Source organism: Phocoena sinus, chromosome 15 (assembly GCF_008692025.1).
Source record: "Phocoena sinus isolate mPhoSin1 chromosome 15, mPhoSin1.pri, whole genome shotgun sequence".
NCBI lineage: Eukaryota > Metazoa > Chordata > Mammalia > Artiodactyla > Phocoenidae > Phocoena > Phocoena sinus.
Window position 1 is genome coordinate 11,449,879 of NC_045777.1, and position 18,728 is coordinate 11,468,606.

At 40.9% G+C, this 18,728-nt stretch overlaps 1 protein-coding gene across 5 annotated transcripts in view; it reads left to right on the forward strand.

The window, feature by feature from the left end:
- The window catches only part of UBE2V1 (ubiquitin conjugating enzyme E2 V1), a 31,986-nt gene that overhangs the window by 6,471 nt on the left and 6,787 nt on the right, over window positions 1-18,728 (forward strand). For 3 of the 5 annotated variants that reach the window (XM_032604830.1, XM_032604829.1, XM_032604832.1), the window contains exon 2: window positions 12,456-12,604. The exons of 1 other annotated variant lie outside the window; for it this stretch is intronic. In XM_032604830.1, coding sequence (XP_032460721.1) covers window positions 12,456-12,604 — 149 coding nt within the window. Of the gene's footprint in view, window positions 1-12,455; window positions 12,792-18,728 lie in introns of all 5 variants that reach the window. One more of the 5 variants, XM_032604831.1, reaches the window with a different exon arrangement.

Here is an 18,728-nt window from a genome sequence, read left to right on the forward strand (position 1 = left end):
AGAGAAACACAGGGTCTTGCATCTTGTCACCAGCTGTTTGTTGTCACATTGTCTAGACTGTAAAGAATGATGGATTGCCGCTGTTTTTTCTCCCAGATCAGTGATTCTCAAACTAGTATATATTAGTATCACCTGGGGGGCTTGTTAGATTGCTGGGCTCCACCCTCAGTTTCAGATTCGATAGTTCTATGGTGTAATGTATTGTAGTGTTCTGGTGTGTGGCCTGAGAATTTACATTTCTAGCCGGTACCCAGGTGATGTGTAGGCTGCAGGTCTGGGGACCATACTTGGAGAATCATTGTTGTGTAGAAGGAGAGAAGAAATATGCTCCTCTGGACAGGCCCTAACCAGGCACCCAGACTGCACTGCACTTGCCAGTTGCTCAGAAACAAAAGTTACCTGCCCCTGACTTCATGCCCACTTTTCGAGAACGTTTAATCCAGGTGCATCACCTTCCAGGCCTCCTTATTTTCAGAATGGTAGCAGCACCAGACTCCTAGCTCAGTTCACTGTCTTCCCTGAATGGGCAACCAGACCAGTTTCAACTAGCAGCTTTCTTTCCCGGAGAGACCTGTGAGGCTCTGCCATTTTAAATCAAGACCCAGGCCAGGCCAGGGTTTTCCAAGATTGGCATGCTGTAATAGCCACTGCTTTGTGACAATGCTTTTCCCAAAAAGATGTTTTAAAGGGCTTCAAAATCCTTTTTGTACCACAGATATTTTAATATGTTGCTGTGTTTCAAATTACTGCATTAAATGTTTTACTAGGACATGGTGTAAAACCCTATCAAATATTCATACTTTTTAAACCTGGTTGTCATATTTTCTTTGTAATATCCTGCAGCTGCTGACTTTTCAGTTTATATTTAGCCAGGAGAAAGACTGGCTGACTTTTGATACTGACACAAATCCAGGAAAAATCCTTCTGGAAAAAAGAATTCTGAAGTAACAGGAACAAATGTTTTCTTTTTAAAAATCTTGGGTTACTGCGTTATTTTAGCACCTTGGTAGAGTTATCTTAACATTTTCATAGCTAACCTTTTAATAGTTATAGTTTATTAAGATTAACAAGAGTCCATTTTTACATCCTCTATTGCCTCTTGAAGCTGTTCCTTCAGCTGCCTTTTAGGTGTCAGATTAACACACAAATTTTAGGAACCTTAAAATTTAGCTTGATTCAATGGATTAAAGTGCCATAGGAAGAAAATATGTTAGAGTATCACTGAGTTTTTTTGATCTGTTATGCTTCTGGTTTTTGACATATCTGGATTTAATTTTTAATATATTCACTGAAGTCTTTTGTTTAACGTGTCATGATTTTGAGCTTATTCTCTCCATTTGGGATGGAATGAAGTCCTCCCTGTGACTGATACACGTACAAGGTCTGCAGGAGCTCTGAACTCCACCAATATTTGGATTTATGTCCCTGGGGTAGCCCCTGAGGTTCTAGAACAAGGGTTATTTGGAGTCAAATGTTCTTGCTTTGTAGAAAATATTGGAGTTAGGCCATTTGGAGTTAAATGCTCTTGCTTTGTAGAAAATATTGATATATTAACTTTGTATGCAGTTTCTAAATGGTTTGAAATATCAGTAACATGCTTTCATATATATTTTATGAAACAAAGTTCAATTTGTAATGAAGAATCCTTGACTTGTGTGGTGTGGGGAAAAAAAACAGTTTTCCCTCATTAAAAAAAAGTTTCTCTAAAAGTCTTGATCACACTTCATTAAAAAATAAAACTACTGGGCTTCCCTGGTGGCACAGGGGTTGAGAGTCTGCCTGCCGATGCAGGGGACACGGGTTCGTGCCCCAGTCTGGGAAGATCCCACGTGCCGCGGAGCGGCTGGGCCCATGAGCCATGGCTGCTGAGCCTGTGCTCCGCGACGGGAGAGGCCACAACAGTGAGAGGCCCATGTAACGCAAAAAAAAAAAAAAAAAAAAAAAAAAAAAAAAAAAAAAAAAAAATAAAACTACTTATCAAATTTTAATTATCTCAAAACAAAGAACCTTATCTTTGTTAAGGTATCTCAGTTATATGGTATTTTGGCCACAGTAGACCATATGAGAGGTTACAGTAGGAAAGGAAGAGGTACTGCCTTTTCTTCAATCGGGAAACATTTATTGAGTACCATTACATGCCAGGTAGCATGCCAGATTCTGGGGAGGTAGAATTGAATGAGTCACAACTCTAACTTGAGAAGCTCCAAGAGTGAGTCAGACAACAAAAAAAGAAAGAAAATGAAATTTAAAGAAGAAGAAAAGGTACAGCACAGACATTGTGTGAACGTAAAGGAGCATGGGGCTGGGGGTAAGGGGGCTCTTAGAGGACCTCCGCAGACTGCCCAGCTCCGAGTTGAAGATTTGTGTTTCTTCTTAAGATCATCATGTTTAAAATTTAATGTATAACTTTTCTTGGGCTATTTGAAATCCATACTAAGCCCCTTTGATAATCTTTTTAATATTAGACTCCCTTTTAATAGTGCTATGAATGTTTCCCTGCTGTATTTCCAGAAATAAACCAGAGTTAGAATTTTGTGACGTTGAGCATTATTCATTCTGAAATAACATCCCTAGCTAACACCCGGCCACCATTCATTTATTCAGCAAGCGTTTGAGTGCATGCTTTGGCAAAGCACTCTTTGACGTATTGGAAATTCAGCAGTGAACAAAACAGATGAAGTTTTATTCTCAGGGAGTTTATGTTCACATGGGAGAGACAGACAGTAAACAACTAATGAAGTGGAAGAGAATACACTTAAAATGTCAAGTGGTAATGATGCTGTGAAGAAAAATAAAGCAAGTAAGGGAATGGGAAGTTGGAGCTTAGATGAAGAATAAGGGAGCCAGCCAGCCAGCCAGCCAGCCATTCCCAGCTCCGGGACAGAGAATTCTGGGGTGAGGCAACATCAGGTGCAAAAGCAAAGTCAGGTTGCCTCTTCAGGAACTTCAAAAAGGATGGTATGGCTGAAGGAGGGTGAGGAGCAAGGGAAAGGGTGGCAGGAAATGATGTTGGAGAAACAGGTAGGGCTCTGTAGGTGAGGTAAGGAGTTTGGATGCTAGTTGTAAGGGAAGGCCAGTGGAGGGTTTTGAGAAGGGGAGTGATGGGATCTAACTTAACAGTGGTTGCAGTGGGAATGGTGAAGATGATTGTATTGGGGATATATTTGGAAATGGGTTAGGTATGGGGTATAAGAGAAAGATCTCTTATCGTAACTCCAAGATTTCTAGCCAGAGAAATCTGTTTGTGCTATATACTGAGATCAAAGAGTGGGTACTTTTTGTTTTTTGAGGAGTGCAAGGGAGTTTTGTTTGGAATTGTTTTAAGTTGGAGAGGCCTATGAGGCATATAAACAGAGATGTGTAGAAGGCAGTTAGTTGGAAATATAAACTGGAGAGTTATTAAGCTTCCTTGGTCTGGGTAAAATCACTTGGGGAGTAGATAGGAAAGCAGCGGTCAGTGGGCTGTGCCCTGAGGCCTGGCAGCCAGTGTTTGGAAGTCAAGGGGGTGAGGCCGATCAACTAGTGAGGTAGGAAGAGAGCCTGAGGCTAAGGGAAGAGAGTTACAGGAGGGAGTTATGGGTGCTGCTGAGAGCTCCAGGAACTTGAGGTAGGGGCTGAGAACTGACCACAGAATTTGGCTAGAGGGTGCTGCTTGGTGCCCCTGACAAGAGCAGTTTGGGTGAGTGACTAGCTAGAAAAGCCTGATTGGAGTAGGTGCAAGTAGAGTGAAGAATTGCAAACAAGGGGTCTAGACAGCCCTTTTGAGATTTTTTGCTAAAAATGAACAAAGAAATGAGTTGGTAGCTAGAAGGGGATATGGGATCAAGTGAGGGTTTTTGTATTTTATACTACGGTGGATAGGACAGTGCCGATGAAGGTGATTCAGCCTCTGTCCCAGGTATTACACAAAGTGCTTTTATAGGTTTTACCTCATTGCTTCTTCCTCACCACTTGTAGAGGTAAAGAGTATCGGGATCCCTGTTACTCTGAGGGTCAAGGATAACTTGGCGTAGTCACCCAGCTAGATTGCTGGAAAGTTGCAGAGCATGGATTTGAGCCTAGGTTCCTGGTCTTAACCCTCTGCTGAGAGATTATAGAATTTTCTCTAAATTATATTCTGACTCTTATTTGTGGGAGGTAACTTCGCCATTCCTCTGACCAGCCTTTTTAAAATAGAGTAGTCGGGACTTCCCTGGCGGTCCAGTGGTTAAGACTTCACCTTCCAGTGCAGGGAGTGCGGGTTCGGTCCCTGGTCGGGGAGCTAAGATCCCACATGGCTTGCGGCCAAAAAAACCAAAACATAAAACAGAAGCAGTATAGTAACAAATTCAATAAAGACTTTTAAAATGGTCCACATCAAAAAAAAAATCTTAAAAAAAAATAATAAAAATAGAGTGGTCAACTAGGTATCCTTACATTTGTGATTCTACTTCCGTGGCATCTAAAGATCGTTTATGTGAGTATACACATACGGGGAAGCATGGGTTGACTTTGTGTTTATCTTTTATAAAATGGAGTGTACATACCTTTTTATCCTTTGCTCAGTTTTTTTATTTTTCAACGAATATTTATCTAAAGACTACCATGTAGAGGCCAGTTGTTTTAATGTTTTTTTTATAAAAATGGGAACTATCACCACAGTCATGCAAATTAATATGTGCTGCCTTAAATCTCTTTAACATCCCACCTACCTCAGCTTATAAGAAGTTTGATAACTTGTTCCGTTGTCACAAGTATTTGCTCTAAGCAAATGCTTCTGGCTTTGTATCCTGAGATGTTAGTAGTAACACATCCCTAACCTGGCCTCTAATCCTTCAGCCCATCCTGAACATTACCTGGGAGATTTGCCTTATTTCTTGCCCTGCTCAGAGCCTTTTGCAGCTCCCCACTAATTACCCTCAGGATAAAGTCCTCTTAGTAACATGGCCCCACCTCTTTAGCTTTCATCACATTCAGAGGGGTCTATGACCCCCTCAAAGATTAAGAAACGTTGCCCTATGATTATATTTCTCTCATACATTCTAATACTGTTTTGTTTTATTGAACTTTGTATGTGTATCTTGTTTCCATAGTGAGACTTTATACTCTGATTGGGAAGCTCCTGTTTTTATTTCTTTCATAGCCCCAATAAGGTCTAGCATGGTGTTGGATAAGTGTCTGATAATTATTGTACTGAAAGAAAGTGTGTGTACATATATATTACTAACAAATTTATGGGTAGGGAAATTTTGACAAACAGGTAACAAGCGTAGCTAACATTTAAAAAAATTGCAGTCCTGAAATGTGTGGATTTTGCTTGTAAAGGTGGAATGAGCTCAGTTTTACACATATTAAACATGGTGAACCCTAGATAGTTCCTTACTAGATAGAGTTCAGTATACCAGCTAACCAGATGGTTCCTTACTAGATAGAGTTCAGCTACCCAGGTGCTAATCAGCCACTTCTATTTAAATATTTAAAAAAGCTAAATGAATCACTGCATAATTTGTAAATTTTTGGAGTTCCTGATTTCTGCTAGCTGTAGTTATTCCCCAGACTTCACTTTTAATCAATTTTTGAGTGAAAATAAAAGTTTATGGCTTAGGAAAAATGAATTAAAAAGTAACAGTCCTCTTTAAAAGCTATCCAGGGACTTCCCTGGTGGCGCAGTGGTTAAGAATCTGCCTGCCAGTGCAGGGGACATGGGTTCGATCCCTGGTCCAGGAAGATCCCACATGCCATGGAGCAACTAAGCCCATGCGCCACAACTACTGAACCTGTGTGCTGCAACTACTGAAGCCTGTGTGCCTAGAGCCTGTGCTCCACAACAAGAGAAGCCACCACAATGAGAAACCTGCGCACCGCAACGAAGAGTAGCCCCCGCTCACCGCAACTAGAGAAAGCCCGCGTGCAGCAACAAAGACCCAATGAAGCCAAAAATAATAATAAACAAATAAATAATTTTTAAAAATAAAATGAAAAAAATAAAAGCTATCCACTTTGTGGACTTAAATTCTTCGAGATTTTGCTAAATAAAGGTTAACTGAGTACTTAACTGCCCAATGCCAGATTACAACGTTTATCAACCTTTACTTACCCTTACCCTCAGAGGGTTTAAAATATCCTCTGAGCTAAACCTAGGATATTAGGGCTTAAAGGGATTTTTGAGAACAATCAGGTGACCTCGGATGTTGCAAAGTGGTGTCCCATAAGCAGAATCTGACCCATAGACATTTGACCAGGGCAAAGGCGTGACTGTCCCCTTTAGAGAGGATGTGTATTCTCCAGCTCACCTCAGTTCTTAACACTTCCTGTTGTTTTGAGCCAGACATTAAAGAAATCTGCAAAGCCATACCACTCTTCTCACTAGTTTAATTCTATTCTTTGGAAAATATAGTTATATGTTATTTATCTTAGCACATAATGGTTGGTTGTGGTTAGTTGTAAATGAATTAAGTATTTTTATAATTTCTCAGTTTTAATTTTCTAATTTGGTCAATATCAATAGCTATAACCCACATAAACAAAGGCTCTTTGAAGTCTTCAGTAATTTTTAAGAGTGTAAAAGGGTCTTGAGACCAAAAAAGCTGAGAACTGCTATTCAAATGGAATAAATGCTTATCATAATTAATCAGTATATAGTACAATTATTCTGATATTCATATGTATATTCCAACTCCTGCTTGGAATATTTCTAGACTGCCTAATAGATGCTGGCCAATCCAGAGTTTTTCATTTATTAAGCTGTTTTGATGCCTATTTTATAATTGAATCAAATTGAATCATCCTGTAATGTCAGTACAGAAGTAACAACGAAAAGCTGACTTTGTCCTCTGTGGTGCTCATTTACTGTTCCAAATACTAACCTAAAATAAGTTTAAGTGACTCATTTGTTGTTGTGCAGTTGTGTATATGAGCTTTGCATGCTTTGTTTTTAAGTAATTAAATGTCTCTAATCCAATGGAAATACCTGTTGGAAGTGCAAGATTCATTACTAATATAATATTTTCCCCTACTTCAGAAGTAAAAAAATCAAGCGTCAGAAAGATATGTTGAATTCACTACCTGTTTTGAAACTAATAGCAGTGAGCTTGTGATATTTGGATTAAGGGGGACTTCCCTGGTGGTCCAGCAGTTAAGACTCTGCTTCCAGTGCAGGGGGCGCGGGTTCGTTGCCTGGTCGGGAAACTATGATCCCACTTGCCGGGAAGTGTGGCCAAAAAATTAAATTAAAAAAAAAAGATTTCCTAATCAGACCTGGTTGTTAGATGAAGAGGGAACATTTCCACCTATAAGGATGTTCTTTGCTAAAGTTTACAAGAGGAACAGTTACACCTGAAATAATTAATCCAACCTGATTTAAAGATCTGACACAGGGCTTCCCTGGTGGCGCAGTGGTTGAGAGTCCGCCTGCCGATGCAGGGGACACGGGTTCGTGCCCCGGTCCGGGAGGATCCCACATGCTGTGGAGCGGCTGGGCCCGTGAGCCATGGCCGCTGAGCCTGTGCATCTGGAGCCTGTGCTCCGCAACGGGAGAGGCCACAACAGTGAGAGGCCTGCGTACCACAAAAAAAAAAAAAAAAAAAGATCTGACACAAAAAATAGCACATTTGGGGGAATTCCCTGGCAGTTCAGTGGTTAGGACTTGGCACTTTCACTGCTGGGACCCCGGGTTCAATCCCTGGTCGGGGAACTAAGATCCTGTAAACCGAGGAGCAGCAAAAAAAGAAAAGAAAAGAAAAAAAAAGCACATTTTTTATCTTGCCAAAGAGAGCAACTTGAAATAGAGGTCACATGTATAACTTCATTCAAGAGTGAAGGGCTGGGCTTCCCTGGTGGCGCAGTGGTTGAGAGTCCGCCTGCCGATGCGGGGGACACAGGTTCATGCCCCGGTCCGGGAGGATCACACGTGCCGCGGAGCGGCTGGGCCCATGGGCCATGGCCGCTGAGCCTGCGCGTCCGGAGCCTGTGCTCCGCAACGGGAGAGGCCACAGCAGTGAGAGACCTGCGTACCGCAAAAAACAAAACAAAACAAAAAAAAACAGTGAAGGGCTGGGCTTCCCTGGTGGCGCAGTGGTTGAGACTCTGCCTACTAATGCAGGGGACACTGGTTCGAGCCCTGGTCTGGGAGGATCCCACATGCCGCGGAGCAACTAGGCCCGTGAGCCACAACTACTGAGCCTGCGCTCTGCAAAAAGAGAGGCCGCGATAGTGAGAGGCCCGCGCACCGCGATGAAAAGTGGCCACCTCTTGCCACAACTAGAGAAAGCCCTCGCACAGAAACGAAGACCCAACACAACAAAAATAAATTAATTAACTCCTACCCCCAACATCTTCTTAAAAAAAAAAAAAGTGAAGGGCTTAGCCATGGGAGCTATTGTACTTTGCTGTTGATCATTTGACTTGAACAAGTTTTGGTAACACTAAAGAACACAGACCACTTAAAGTTAGTCACTTAGGGAATACTATGAAGTGAGATTCCCACTCTCAGAGAATCCTTGATCCTTATTTCAATCAGGTGTCACATAACTGAAGCCCTAGAGAAGGTGAAGAAGCATGACTGATGTAACTTATCTGGGGAAGAGTGTTCCAGGCAAAGCGAATAGCAAGTGCAGTTTGGTTGACATGGTTCCTAAGTGTTGTGTTGATCAAATGACACAATCATGGTTGTTTGTTTGTTTTTTTAACATCTTTATTGGAGTATAATTGCTTTACAATGGTGTGTTAGATTCTGCTTTATAACAAAGTGAATCAGTTATACATACATCCCCATATCTCTTTCCTCTTGGGTCTCCCTGCCTCCCACCCTCCCTATCCACTCCTCTAGGTGGTCACAAAGCACCGGGAGCTGATCTCCCTGTGCTACGCTGCTGCTTCCCACTATCTATTTTACGTGGTAGTGTATATATGTCCATGCCACTCTCTCACTTTGTCCCAGCTTACCCTTCCCCCTCCCCCTCCCCATATCCTCAAGTCCATTCTCTAGTAGGTCTGCTCTTTATTCCCATCTTGCCCCTAGGTTCTTCATGACCTTTTTTTTTTTTCTTAGATTCCATATATATGTGTTGGCATACAGTATTTGTTTTTCTCTTTCTGACTTAACTTCACTCTGTATGACAGACTCTAACAACCCAATCCAAAAACGGGCAGAAGACCTAAATAGACATTTCTCCAAAGAAGATATACAGATTGCCAACAAACACATGAAAGAATGCTCAACATTATTAATCATTAGAGAAATGCAAATCAAAACTATAATGAGATATTATCTCACACTGGTCAGAAAGGCCATCATCAAAAAATCTACAAACAATAAATGCTGGAGAGGGTGTGGAGATAAGGGAACCCTCTTGCACTGTTGGTGGGAATGTAAATTGATACAGCCACTATGGAGAACAGTATGGAGGTTCTTTAAAAAACTAAAAAAACTATCCCACCCAGCAATCCCGCTACTGGGCATATAGTCAGAGAAAACCATAATTCAAACAGTCATGTACCACAGTGTTCATTGCAGCTCTATAAATAGCCAGGACATGGAAGCAACCGAAGTGTCCATCAACAGATGAATGGATAAAGATGTGGCACATATATACAATGGAATATTACTCAGCCATAAAAAGAAATGAAGTTGAGTTATTTGTAGTGAGGTGGATGGACCTAGAGTCTGTTATAGAGAGTGAAGTAAATCACAATCGTGGTTTTTTAAAAAAATCGGAAAATATGGAAAGGGGCGGTTGGAACCACCCATAATCCTTGCACCTAGAGATAACCAGGTTGCACCTAGCGATAATCTATCCAGGTTTCTTAAAATGTCACTTAACATCTATATTAGTTTACTAGGGCTGCCATAACAGAATACCACAGACTGGGTAGCTTAAACAATGGACATTCAGAATTCTGGAGGCTAGAAGTCCAAGATCAGGGTATCAGCAGGTTTGATTTCTTTTGACTTGCAGGTGGTTGCCTTCTCACTGGGTCCTCACATGGTCTTTACTCCATACAGATGTGCATACCTGTTGTTTCCTTGTGCATCTAAGTTTCCTCTTCTAGTAAGGACACCAGTCATATTGGATTAGGGCCCACCCTAATGGCCTCATTTTAACTTAATCACCTCTTTAAAGGCTCTGTTTCCAAATATAGTCACATTCTGAGATGCTGGGACTTAGGTCTTCAACATATGAACTTGAGGAGACACAGTTCAGCCCATTACACCATCTGTGAACAAGTACGTCAGATATCTATCAGTCTTCCTATCAGTACAATTCTGTGCTATTTGGATATTCATTTTTATTAGTGCAGACTTATAAAGTAACCAATAGTAACAGCAGTAGTAATGCACAGTGATTTTTTTTCTCCTAAGCCAAATTAGGATTATTAAAGATTTAACTCTTTCTAAACAAAAGGCATTGAATTGTCTGGTTTTTTGCTTATAATGTCACAAACAGCCTTCAGTTTCGCATTTGCTGGAGGAGACTTAATCCAGTATAAGTGAATAATCCAGTTGGCTCTTCTGTGGATAAAAAATGCCAGTGTTTTCCAAACGGACCATTCAAGAATGCTTTCAGATTTTTCCTGTTTCCTTTCAAGTACCATCTGTGCTATTTAATATTTTTCTTCAGTCGGCTGACTCTTTTGCTTATGTTTATTTTAGAAGGAAAATTTTAACATAATCATAAAGGGGAAATTAGTTTAACATTACTTGCCCTAAAAAATACATGACTGTAAAATGAAGTGTTCACTCATGTACCACCTAAATAAAGCCTGGTAGCAATAGTTGACTTCTCTTTCTCTCACACTTCATAGGCAATCTGACAGCAAATCTTACCAGCTCACACCCCTGAAATATTTAAAACTGTGCTACTTCTCACCACCTTCACTGCTATCACCCTGTTCCTTCACTGTTAACACCTGTGATCTTTTGCTGGGATTATTGCAATAGCCTTCTGGCTGTTTCTGCCCTAGCTCCCTTCACTGTACTCTTCATACAGCAGCCAGAGGGATCCTGTTAAAAACAAGTCAAAATCCTGTCATTCTTCTATTCAAAACTCCAGTGGCTTTTTAACAGTTGGAGTCCCTAATTTCCTACTTCCATCTCACTGACTTGGTTTTAGCTCACTTGGCATCTTTGCTGTTCTTTGACACTCTGGGCAAGGTTGTACTTCAGGACCTTTGCACCTGCTCTTTCCTCTGACTGGAAGACTCTCCCCTCAGCTGCCAATAAGTCATGTTCCCTATTTAAAATTGTAACTCCCCCCACCAGTACTCTCTGCTCCAGAACACCACCATCTGTCATACTACATAACTTGCATAATTTGTATTTGTTTCCTTCTAGAATGTAAGCTCCATGAGGGCAGGCATTTTTGTTTTGTTCACAGCTTATTTCTTGGTGCCTAGAAAAGTGCCTGATTTCCTCAGGTATTTATTCCAGTTGAATTAATAGTAAGATGTGTTCCACACTTTGGGAAATACTGAGATACACAGAGAACACCACCCACAGTCTTGAGTCCCTCCAGTGGGTCTTTCTTCATAATCATATGTTAAGTGCTGCTTGGCTCTGAGTCTGGCCAGTTGGAGGCTCAGTAAAGAAAGCTTGTAACTTGCCTGGATCCTGAGTTTTTTCCTGAGGAATAGTCTAAATGCCAGGGGAAGAGGTGAGTGCGGGGAGAGGTAGGCAGGACTGGTTGGGAGACTAACATCCCCATCTGGGCCCAGTACCTAGACTCTGTTCTGGAAGACACCCAGAAGCGGTGCAAGCCTCAGCCTGAACTTAGGTGCAGTGGCATGAACCTGTGAGATGTGTTCGTGTGTTTGCTTCCATGAGCTACTTTGCAGGCTTTGGGATTTTTGGAAACAGGTAAAGCAGAGAACTGCTACCCTCTTAGCTTTTCACAAGAGAGAAACTATGACTTAAATATTTGCAATTTTTCATCCTTGCCGCCTTCTGTTGACTCTGAGTTGATCAAGAGGACACTGTTGTTACATGATAGGGCCAGGGCGTCTGTTCCTCCTAAGGTAGTTTGAGACTCGTTCCAACAAATGAGCATGCCCTTAGATTCAGAAATGTAGAATAAGAACAAAACAAAAGAAATAGCCTCTTTTCTTCCAAGGCACTTTTGTTAGCACTTTAATTTTCATCTCAAACTGTTGGGCCCAAATTAATCAACATTTCGGCTTGTAAACCCTTTATGAAGTTCGTCAAAGCTCCAGGGTTGGGGGTGGGGTGTCTTTCTAGGTTTGGTCATCCAGCCCTGGTGTAGTCGACACTTCACCTGTAACAAACCACGTGCCCCTTCCTTCTGGTTGTGCTGGTCAATACAGATAGCTTCGTAAGCAGCAAGCTTGAGGTACGACAACTTACAGAAGTTTTTAGCACATAAGCATCTTTATTCTAACCTAGTGATAATGAGCAGCTAGCTCTAGGCTTACAAGTTCCCCTGGAGTTGCTAGTATCTTGAATTTCTTTCCATTTATTTTAGGAGTAAAAGTCCCTCGCAATTTCCGACTGTTGGAAGAACTCGAAGAAGGCCAGAAAGGAGTAGGAGATGGCACAGTTAGCTGGGGTCTAGAAGATGACGAAGACATGACACTTACAAGATGGACAGGGATGATAATTGGGCCTCCAAGAGTAAGCGTCGAGCTACCGCTATAAATGTCAATGTCTTAAATTCACTGTGCCTCCTTTTAAAAAATATTAGCCTTATCACGGAAAAAGCTCACCAATGGTATATTTTCTGAAATGTGGCTATTCTTTTTTGACCAGTTTCAGTTTATATATTTGAACCTCCTCTGATGCTGTTTAATCCCTCTAAATGGTAAGCAAAAACCTGTTTAGTCTCATAGTGTGAATTTACATGACAATGTAGACAGTGAGGTTTGAGGTAATTGTACCCTCACGTAGTTTAGAACAAACTCCTGGGCTTATCAAATAACAAGGCTCCAGGTACAGCCAGCATTCCTGAAGACAGTGTCCAACTGAACTTCGGAAAACCTTTATGGTTGTGGTTTTTATTCATTGTTTCCCAGTCCTGCCATGCGTCTGTATCCTAATTCATTGGGCCATTCAACAAAGGGTTATTGCCTGCCTGGTCTGTTCCAGGCTCTGTTGGGCCCAAAGACCTTTGCGAAGAAGACAAAGACAGTGGGGATGGGGAACAGGACCCCTCTTTTAGAGCTCTGTGATTTTTCGAGCATTCCCAGTCTTATAATGCCCGCTAACCTTTTTTTGTGGCACATAGTAAACCCCCCAGAAATGCCCTTTAATTCTCACAAGAGCCTGTTGTAAGGTGCTTCTGTTGGGTAGCTGCATTCCATCTTACAGATGAGGAAGCCGACTTGGAAAAGTCAGGGTACTCACACAAAGTCACATAGCTGATAATTCCCAAACCTCGTCTCACTCCAGAGCCTGTGCTCCTAACCACTGTGCTATATTGTCTCCTTCCTATTTATATTTTGAGTTTTCATCTGTTCCCACTATAGAATTATCTAGTGTTAAGTAGCAATTTGATGTAGGAGTGAAGAAATAGATTCCAATAATGTGACACTTGTTTCAGACAAGCGGTAGGAGATTCTGCCTGAGTGTAGCAGGCCCTTTCCTGTGTCTGCTTGTGCTTAAGGGTGATGATGTTCGGTCATTCTTTTCACCTCGTGCAAGGCTCTGCACCAGCCTCTGGGAGATAGAAAGACACATGGGATGTGGCCCTGTCTGAAAAAAGGAAGAGTGTGGTGCTCGCTCAGTGTTAGGACTCTTAGATTGTCATAAACACTCATGATGAATGACTGGCTTTGATATTTAATGTTACTTTTTGAATCATTTTTGTGACCCTGTAGTTTTGTTTGGGGGGTTTAAAAAAATATTCAATCTGTTTTTACTCATTTCTTGATCTTTTTTTAATCTATGAAAATCGGGGTTTTCTGAATCTATTAAATACTGGGAAAAACCTTGATCTAGAAGGCTTGTTTCTTCATAAAGATCATTTCTTGCTGTCTCTGAAAGTCCACTGTATAGTGATGGCTTCCTTCACTGCATTCTTATCTTCCTAAGAATGGTTTAGGTTTTTTGAAGATGAGAACTATTCTTCCCTTCTCTTTACTCTCCAGAGCACCTAGAAATGACTCAGAATGGGGTAGATGTTCAACAGATTTGTTAACAGACTGATCTTTAGGTTCTAACAAACTAAGAATGAACCAGCGTACAACATTGTGAATGCACTAAATACCACTGAATTATATACTTAAACAAACAAATGAATAAATAAAATGAACACTAAGTTCTGTTGAAAATATGCTGTTCCACCTAAAACATCTTGGGTTACCCTGAGTTTCAGTTTACCTCTTTCCAAAGGGGACTAGCTTTTAATGAGTAGCTACAGTATGCAAGATACTTTCCATATGTCCTTTACATCCTTATTTTTTTTAATTGAGACATAATTCACAAACCATAGAATTCACTTAACCATAGAATATACTTTTAAAGTGTACAGTTCAGTGGTTTTTATTATATTCAGAATTGTGCAACTGTCACTAATTTCAGAGCATTTTCATTACCCAAGAAAGAAACCCCATACCCTTTGGCAGTCACTCCCATTCTGCCTTCTACCCGCTCACTCCTCACCCTTGGCAATCACTGTTTACTTTCTGTATCTATGCATTTGCCTGTTTGGGACATTTCATGTAATTGGAATTAATATGTGGTCTTTTGTGACTGGCTTTTACTTAGCATGATGTTTTCAGGATTCGTTCATGTTATAGCACTTATCAGTAGTTCATTCCTTTTTATGGCTGAATAATATTCTTTTGTATGGATATACCATATTTTGTTTATCCATTAATTAATTGATGGACATTTGGATTTTTTCCACTTTTTGCATATTATGAATAATACTGCTATGAACATTTGTGTACAGGTTTTTATGTGGACAGATGTTTTCAGTTCTCTTAAGTATATACATAGGAGTGGAATTGTTGGATCATATGATAACTCTGTTTAACATTTTAACCAACTGGCAAACTGTTTTCCAAAGTGGCTGCACTGCACCACTTTACATTCCCACCAGCAATGCGTGAGGGTATCAGTTTCTCTGCTCCCTCACCAATACTTGTTATTGTGTCTTTTTACCCTTATAGTTTCTATTGCCCTGGCTCCCCAAGGTTAAAAGCAAAGTCATAAAAGGAGCTACCTGCTTCTAGGTGCTTCCTGTGACCAATCTGTTTTATGATTAACATACAGGGTATATGCTGTGCATCTGGAATATCAAGCTAATTATTAAAGCATCTAAATAGAGCTCTGAGTAACTCATGTCCCTGTTGTATTTTTGTTGTTGTATTACTCAAAATCCTCCACCAGTATTTAAAAGGCATATACCATATGATCCAGCAATTCTGCTAGGAATTTACTCAGCTTTTCTTGAATGTATTGCCCAAAAGCCTGTATGTACAAAATTATTTCATGCAGTGTTTTCAATAGTAGCAAAATATTGGAAAGCACCTCAGTATCTTTCAGTGGACCATATTATATACTGTTTAGCTTTTCAAAAGAATGAGACAGATTTATATGTGCTGAAATGGAGGATCTCCATGATATTTAAGTGAAAAAAGGTACAAAGCAGTATACAGACTGTGCTGTCACTTGGGGTGGGGGTGGGTGAGGGAAGAGGAAGAGGCCAGACATATACTTGTGCTTCGAATACTTTTGGAAAACATAAAAGAAGCTGATGACAGTAGTTGCCTTCAAAAGGGATTGCTGGCTGGGGTCAGGGTGGAAAGGAGGCTTATTTTTCACTGTATTTTTGTACTCTTTATGCTTTAATCATATGTGTGTGTTAGCTATTTGAAAAAAAAAAAATAATATATATATATATATATCTTTTTTTTGAAAGCAAGTCCTCCAAACCTAAAAGTAAAGCTTCCCATCCAAGTGCCTCTAGCAAAATTCTGGCAAACATGTGACTGTCCACAGCATTAGACGTGGAGTCTTTCTACTCTGACCGTGAGGTGGTAACACTAGCCAGGTTATAGAGCAAAGTTTCTCAGCCTTGGCACTATTGGCATATTGGGCTGGGTCATTCTTTGTTTTGGAGCTGTCCTTTGCATTAGAGGATGTTCAGCAGCATCCCTGGTGTCTCCTCACTAGATGCCAGAAGCACCTCCCCAACCCTGTTGTGACAGTCATAAATGTCTCCAGGTGTTGTCTGACTCCCACCACTTCAGGAGTGGGACAGGGACAGAAATTACCCTGGTTGAGAAGCACTGTTAATACCTCTGGGGTTCTCCAAGATAGTGTTTTTATGTGTGGGTTAGAGTGTAGGTGTGTATTTGTACACATACTTATCTAAAAGTATTGTATGCATGCTTAGGAACAAACAGAATTCCAGGAGTGTGTGAAGTAAAAGGAAAGTGATCCTTTCCCCATTTCATTATACTCCCCACAGAATAAAAACTGATCATTTGGTGTGTGGTGTGTTTCTACTGGCATTTGCTGTGGGTACACAAACAAATACATATCCTTTTTAATAAAAATGAGACCTTGCTATGCTTAATGTTTTGCAGCTTTATTTTTTTTCCCCCTTAGCAGATGGTGGACATCTTTCCATATCAGTGCATATTGATCCGTCTCTTTTTTAAAAGCTTTAAGTTACATGTCTGATAAATGAATATATTCTGGTAAAGTTTTTCAAACAGTACAGAGTAAGCAATTCACTTTGTTCCTTTTAATTCTTTATGTCAGTCAGGCAGAGAAACCATACTAGGTATTTCAACAGAGAGAATTTAATATAGGAAGTTGATCAAATAGGTGTTGGACTGAAAAAAGCCAAAAAAGCACGCTGGGGGAACACAAAGATAACACAAAGCAATCAACACTGCCTGGATCTGGGGGGATGGGTCAGGAGAGGCTGGGGCCATGGAAACCTAACACTTGGAGGACAGATACCCTCTGCTGTTAGTTCCTGTGGGGCCCAGCAGAGCTGCTTGGAGGAGCACTGAAAGGCCAGAAGCTGGAGACCAGAGACAGCTCTTGCTGCCAGGATGAGGGCCTCGTGCCAGACTGACATTGGTGGGAACAGAAAGCAAATGGGAAGAAGCAAATGCCTCCCTTCACCTTTTTATTTTCTATTAGGATTGTGTGGTCAACTCAGCAGTTTAGTCTTTAGGCTGTAGAATATTCAGGTGGCACTATGATTGAATTAGAGAAATGAATAATCAATATTGCCTTCAGAGGGACCTATGGCTCACTCAGAAGGATACCCTGACTGATGGGAAGAGAGTTTTTGTACAGAGGAAAATTGTATCTTGTCACTGTTCAGAGGGGTGTGTGCAGGTGCTGGTTAGTAAGCGCCAAGCCCACCTTTCCCTGCTCTGCTTTGGATCCTGGGGCTGGCACTCTGCAAACTACATTTTTCCTTTGTCAGCTGGCTTCCCGTTAGGCTCCACCGATCAGGACACAGGAGAGAGCCTGTAAGGCGGAGAGAAGAGACTTATTCCTTCCTGTTTGCCTCTTGTTCTGTCTGCGCCACTCTGGTAATTGCCCTTCATCCTGGCATCAACAGTGGGTTCCAGCCTCCAGCTTTTGGGGGCACCCCCAGCATCAGCCTCGCAGCACCCCCTCCTTAGAGATCTGGGTTCAACTCTGATGCCCTCTTCCTCTGAGCCTCTAGATCTGATCAACTCCAGCTTTGTTTCTTTGCCCCCCCAGCCTTCAGGGGGAACAAGGGGAATAATAAGCCTTAGCTAACCCAGAGGTGATACCTGCTCCCTGCGGTTACTACCTCTGTGTTAGTTCAGGCTCCTCTTCTAAAGCTTTTTTCAGTCCAGTGATACCTGTTTAACCGATTCCCTATATTAAATACTCTGTTAAAATCCTAGTGTAGTGTCGTTTTTTCCCAGCTTTTCCCGAACTTTCAAATCCCCACTTTCCTCCCCAGATTAACTGTGAACAGTAGTTCGATGCGTCTCCTCTCACACCTCTTCCTGTACATTTACCACCTGTCCATGTCCTAAGTTGTTGAGATCTTCTCAGGCTCTACCTGGTCTCCCTTTTTTAGAGGGCCCATCCTTTATTCTAACATAGCATATGCCCACATTGCACATTAAACATACTTTTTATATAACTGTATCAGATTTGAACTGAGTAGTGGTTGACTAGTTCACCTAGTGTCATCTTTCTTTTATATATTAATTTAGATTTTGTGCTTTGCATATTTTTGCAGCCAATACCTTTTTCCTTTTCTCATATCTCATACATCTTAGAAATACATTTTAAAAGAATGAAATTTTGCCGTTTGAAACTACATGGATGGACCTGGAGGGGGTTATGCTTAGTGAAATAAGTTAGACAGAGAAAGACAAATACTGTATGGTAACACTTTTATGTGGAATCTAAAAAACAAACAAATGAATATAACAAAACCGAAACAGACTCACAGATACAGAGAACAAACTAGTGGTTACCAGTAGGGAGAGAGAAGGGAGGATGGGCAAAATAGGGGTAGGGGATTAAGAGATACAAACTACTGTGTATAAAATAAGTAAAGCTACAAGGATGTATTGTATGTACAGAGAATGTAGCCAATATTTTATAATAACTTTAAATGGCGTATAATCTATAAAAATATTGAGTCACTGTGTTGTACACCTGAAACTAATATTGTCAGTCAACTATACTGCAATATAAATAGATAAATAAGCAAACATTCATTGTATTTTATAATACTTTCAGATTTACAGAAAAGTTGCAGAGGTGGCGTAGAAAGAAA